A 5544-nucleotide genomic window follows, 5' to 3' on the forward strand; every position below is an offset into this window, starting at 1 on the left:
CCACATTAGTTTGGTTTGGTTTGGTTCGGTTTTTTTTTAAAAGCCAACCAAACTAAACCAAACCGCACGATTTTTTCTCTTACAGTTCGGATGATTTTTTTCGTCAAAACCGCCAAAACCGCACCGCGAGCACCCCTAACTACACCCGAGCGAGAAACACGTTTCTCTTACTTACTAGAAATAATTTTATAAAAAAAAAAAAAACGACATCAATAAATTGATTCAGAGTGATAATAGAGTGAGCAGCAGGGTGAGTGGGTCCGTGTTCAGTACGTGTCGATACAGATCATCCAGTTTTGTTTTTATAACCAATTTCCAATGCTTATCAGTGTTGGTAGCTAAAATTTCCTCCTTCTAAAAACAGTTGAATACTGAAAAATGGATAAGCTACTATGGAAGGTGTTGCCTATATCAGCGCTCCTAATTTCCGTCGCACTTTTCTTCTATGTATACAATTCCAACAACGCTCAATTAGATCCTCTCATAAAGGTAAGTGATTATTTATTTTACCTTTTTTTGTTGATGATTTTGTTATTTACAGTAGTAATATAATATCATGGAAGTTGAATGATGCGGTTTTTTTTTGTGAAACAGTTAGTAGGGGAAGGGGATGAGTGCAGTCTTTTTCCGTATGATCATTACTGGATATCTAGCAAGCGGGTTTTGACTTCACAAGGAATCATTTCTGGATCAGGTTTTTTTATTTTTATTTTTATTTTTATAGAAAAATGTTAAGGTTAATAATTAGTAATTAGTAATTAGTAGAAGACCCGTACGTCCGCACGGGTAAGTTGATTTGTAGCTTAGATCATTCGATAAGACTTGATTGTTACTATAGCAATGATAAAAAGGTAGAAAGAAAGATGGATGGATACATTTGACTTGGAAGTTTAAGTATATTTATATTGACACGCTGTTGTTTGAATTGTGTTACTATTGACAGTGGAGATAAATGAAGGGAAAATAGTGTCTATTGTGGAAGGATATGGCAAGAAGGGGAGTTCTGTTCAACAAGTGATTGATTATGGAGATGCTGTTATCATGCCCGGCTTGATTGATGTGTAAGATTTCATGATGCTCTTTTCATGGTTTAATTTCTTTCATTGTTTTGCAGATGTATGTTAGTATAAAGAATTGTTATTGATTAACCCTAAAAAGTAGTTATATACACAAATACTCCCTTAGGCGAGACATGATGTGTATACCTAGAGAAACTTAGTTGTGCTTCATACATATCATGTGATGGTGTCGCGACTCGTGTATACGATATATCATGTGGTGGTGTTGTGACTCATGTATACGATATATCATGTGGTGCATATCCAGAGAATTCTTGTGCACGCGAGGATGAGTTTGAAATTCATTAGTTAGAGTCTGACAATGTTGCGTTGGATTTGGAGGACTACCGATCAAGACAGTAAAGTGTTACACATTTAGGGTTTTCTCATAGACATTTGAGTAATTTGATGGATATATCTTTGTCCAATGCACCTGACATAGAAGTAACAACACCCTTGATTCTGTCACATTATATCTAGATTAGATATGAAGAACAAATTGTGCGCACTTAGGTCTTTTTAGACTTGCTAATTGAAGTATATTATATGAATACCAACTTATATCATGTGAACTTAGGTCTTAGACTAATTAGTTGATGTATATGATATGAAAAAAAATTAACTAAGTCAACTTAGGTCTTAGTCTAAGTGAATCTAAGTCAATGTGTGATGATTTCATATTTTAACATGATTTCAATATGTCATACCCTGGCTTATTTTGTAAATCACTTTCGAAGGCATGTGCATCTTGATGAGCCCGGAAGAACCGAGTGGGAGGGATTTGTCACTGGTACCAAAGCTGCTGCTGCTGGTATGTTGATGTTCACTTTTGGTCTACTTGACACTTGTTTGGATATTTTGGGAGAAACGTTGATGTTTTTTTTTCTCCTATGCTTCAACATTGAGAGAGTGAAACAACTTTAACACAGACCCATTCCAATACTGTTTCGACAGGAGGTGTAACTACAGTGGTTGACATGCCTCTAAACAATCACCCAACAACCGTATCTAAGGAAACACTGGAACTAAAGGTATCAGTTGTCAATTACTTGAGTGCGTTTATAGTTTCTTTTAAGCAGTGTTGTCAAATAGCGGCTAAAAATTTGAACAAATCGCCAATTCCCCATTGTTCTGTAATACACTATACACTATTTAGTATAAAGTGTTGTCAAATAGTGGCTATAGCCACGTTATCACATTGTAGCATAGGAAAATTTGAACAAACTTCTATTTCATGATTTACGATTGTCAATACTGCTTTGAAGAAGTGTTCAAAATCTATCTCATTTGACAAAACCAATCATTTTAAAGAGGAAGAAGGAAGAGTTCCTTGAGAAATAAAAAATTTATAATCTTATTGACACGAGTTTCTACTTTTTTCCAGCTTGAAGCTGCAGAGAATAAAATCCATGTTGATGTTGGTATGATCCTCAAGCTCCACCTTCGCATACTCTCAATTAGTTTCTGATTTTTAATTTAATATTTACAGGTTTTTGGGGAGGCTTGATCCCTGAAAATGCACAAAATACCAGTATTCTTGAAGGTCTCTTAGATGCCGGTGTTCTTGGTGTAAAGGTAATCATTTTAATATTGAGAATCTATGGATTCTAGAATTTCTAGTGTCTGATTCTCGAACAAATATAAACCAAATTGCGTTTCTGTTTCTCAAGCCATTCTGACTCTTTTGTGTGTTTTACTTGTTGCAGTCTTTTATGTGTCCTTCAGGAATTGATGATTTTCCGATGACTACTATTGAACAAATCAAGGTACAATCATTTTTACATTTGTTTGCATGCCTAGTTGCATTTATTTATTTATTTTCATATTAACATAATTGCTTGGCAAATGTACTTGTTATAGGAGGGATTGTCTGTGTTAGCAAAATATAAAAGACCTTTAGTTGTGCATTCTGAGATTCAACAAGATTCTAAAAGTAATTTTGGTGACCCGCACGTTTACAGTACATATCTCGATACTAGACCACCTTCTTGGTAAGACACTTGGCTTCACTTTTTTGGAAAAATATAAAAAGGATTTGTTATGTTTTATTTATCATGTTTTCGCATAGTCGGTTGAGTATTATGAAAAACTACTAATGCTTTTTTTTTAGATAACCAGGGAGGAGGCAGCCATTAAAGAACTTGTAGATGTTACAAAGGATACTAGAATCGGCGGTACTTTTGAAGGAGCACATGTTCACATTGTTCACTTGTCTGATTCAAGCGCTTCCTTAGACCTTATTAAGGTATTGTTACTATATAATCAATCAAACTCGTAACTCTTGATACAAACATTAGCTTAATCAAACTTCTTCCGTGATATGCGAATGCTATTATTGTACGTTTTATATTCGATATAGGAAGCAAAACGCCGTGGAGACAGCATAAGCGTTGAAACTGCCCCTCATTACCTAACATTTTCGTCTGAAGAGATACCAGACAGAGATACTCGGTACAAGTGTTCCCCGCCCATTCGTGATGCATCCAACAGAGAAAAGTTATGGGAGGCTGTACTGGTATTCTTCTGCTCCACAATTAAGAGTTAGTCTTACTTATATCATGTAAGATCTCATCGGTTTTACTTGTTTATTCCTCGTTTTAGGATGGACACATTGACCTATTAAGTTCCGATCATTCACCAACTGTTCCTGAACTCAAGCTTCTTAAGGAAGGTGACTTCTTAAAGGCTTGGGGTGGCATATCGTCTTTGCAGGTTAGTGAATTATCGTTTAGTGAGCGGTTGGTTTGAACATTCAAAATCTATACTTTACCGAAATACTATAACCTATTAGTTTTCGACAAATTGATTATAATGATTTTGGTTTCTTATATTGCATGTTTGACTACTATTATGGATCTAAAGACTAATAGAATTCTATTGGATACTTGTAGTTTGATCTTCCGGTTACATGGTCATCTGGGAAGAAACACGGGTTAACTCTAGAACAATTATCACTATTGTGGAGCCAAAAACCTGCAACCTTTGCCGGGTTAGAATCAAAGGTGACATGATTATATAGTTTCCTTCATGATTCTGTATTGTCCAATATGCTTCTTAGAGAATAATTGCAATTGAAGTCTGAAGAAATTTCCTTATGCTTTAGGGGGCCATTGCAATTGGAAACCATGCAGATATTGTAGTGTGGCAGCCAGAGGTGGAGTTTGACCTTGACGACGATTATCCCGTTTTCCTTAAACATCCTGTAAGTATTGATTATTTATTTAAACTTTTCTACAATTTCAAATGGTCCAGCATTTCGGTGTTACCGAGTTTTTTTTGTGTGGCTAGTAACATGACCATTTGGTATTCAGAGCCTGTCTGCATATATGGGAAGAAGGTTATCAGGAAAAGTTTTGGACACTTTTGTTAGAGGAAACCTTGTCTTTAAGGATGGTAAGCATGCTCCTGCAGCCTGTGGTGTTCAAATTCTAGCCAAATGAATCGGTTAAAAACGGTAATCCCCATAACTTACTGATCTCGTCTTCTTTTAGTTTGCCGATGCTTATCATGGTCCTGATTCATGCTATGGTTGGTTTTCATTAGATGCTATTTTCCTTGTGACTTAAGTAAGTGGATGTAGCTGTTGGCATCGGTGGTTGAGCTAGACGTTTGAGCGTTGTTTTGTCACTGTATCCGTTTGAAGCTGAGGATATTTATGTATGTTTGTATGTATCATGTATGTATATGTGTGTGTGCCTTAGTAATAAGAATGGTATCGTGTCATGTGCAGATACGTCGTTCCACGAGAAAAATGTAATAGTAGTAGTAGTCGTAAAAGTTTAAAGTACTTCGCTTGAAATCGCGCTATCCGGTTAAATTTTGCTACGGTTTGTGTTTTAAATTATACAAGCAACTTCTTTAATTGGTTGTCTAATTGTTTTAAACTATGTTCTTCAAACAATTTTTCATTTCTTTGTTAGTTCATTCCTTGTTATTTGGTTAATTTTTTGTTTTGGATGATATCTTCTGCAATAATTTATTCTTTAGAAGTACGAAAGAATTTAAGTCCTCCTTATCAAAGGTAAACTCATTCTCTTTTAACCATAGATTTTACAAAGGTTTGACAATTTTTAAAATATCATTAAGAAACGGCTATAGAATTTTGCATGCCCCAAAAAATTTCTAACCCCCTGGCCCCTTCACATTAATAGAGGGAGGTAATTTTTCTATGACCTCAACCTTAGCATGGTCTACCTCAACACTCACTAAGAAATTTTGTGTCCCAAAATTATTCCTTTTTTTTCCATAAAATAATATATTTTTTAAGTATAAAACTAAATTAGTTTCAATACATCTTTTTAAAATAGATTATAGGTTTTTTAAACAACAGTAAAATGTCTCCCCAAAAATAGAAAAAAAAATCGGGTAAATATACCTCCATAAAATTTTCAATCATAATAGAAAAATAAAACACACATTTGAAATGTGACTGTGCATTGCACAAATCAGTAAACGTTGACTCCAAATGGACATGTGAAGACTGTGA

At 34.9% G+C, this 5544-nt stretch overlaps 1 protein-coding gene across 1 annotated transcript; it reads left to right on the forward strand.

Moving 5' to 3' along the window:
* The first annotated feature begins 255 nt into the window (after positions 1–255).
* Positions 256–4932, forward strand: LOC131644984 (allantoinase-like). Its single transcript, XM_058915618.1, has 16 exons — positions 256–489; positions 595–694; positions 944–1061; positions 1796–1869; positions 2013–2089; positions 2443–2479; positions 2548–2633; positions 2765–2824; positions 2919–3049; positions 3177–3303; positions 3418–3573; positions 3660–3770; positions 3950–4060; positions 4162–4260; positions 4370–4512; positions 4602–4932. The coding sequence occupies exons 1-15, from the start codon at positions 379–381 to the stop codon at positions 4496–4498; spliced, it is 1527 nt and encodes a 508-aa protein (XP_058771601.1). The 5' UTR covers positions 256–378; the 3' UTR covers positions 4499–4512; positions 4602–4932.
* The last annotated feature ends 612 nt before the right edge of the window (positions 4933–5544 follow it).

Source organism: Vicia villosa, linkage group LG1 (genome assembly GCF_029867415.1).
Source record: "Vicia villosa cultivar HV-30 ecotype Madison, WI linkage group LG1, Vvil1.0, whole genome shotgun sequence".
Lineage (NCBI taxonomy): Eukaryota > Viridiplantae > Streptophyta > Magnoliopsida > Fabales > Fabaceae > Vicia > Vicia villosa.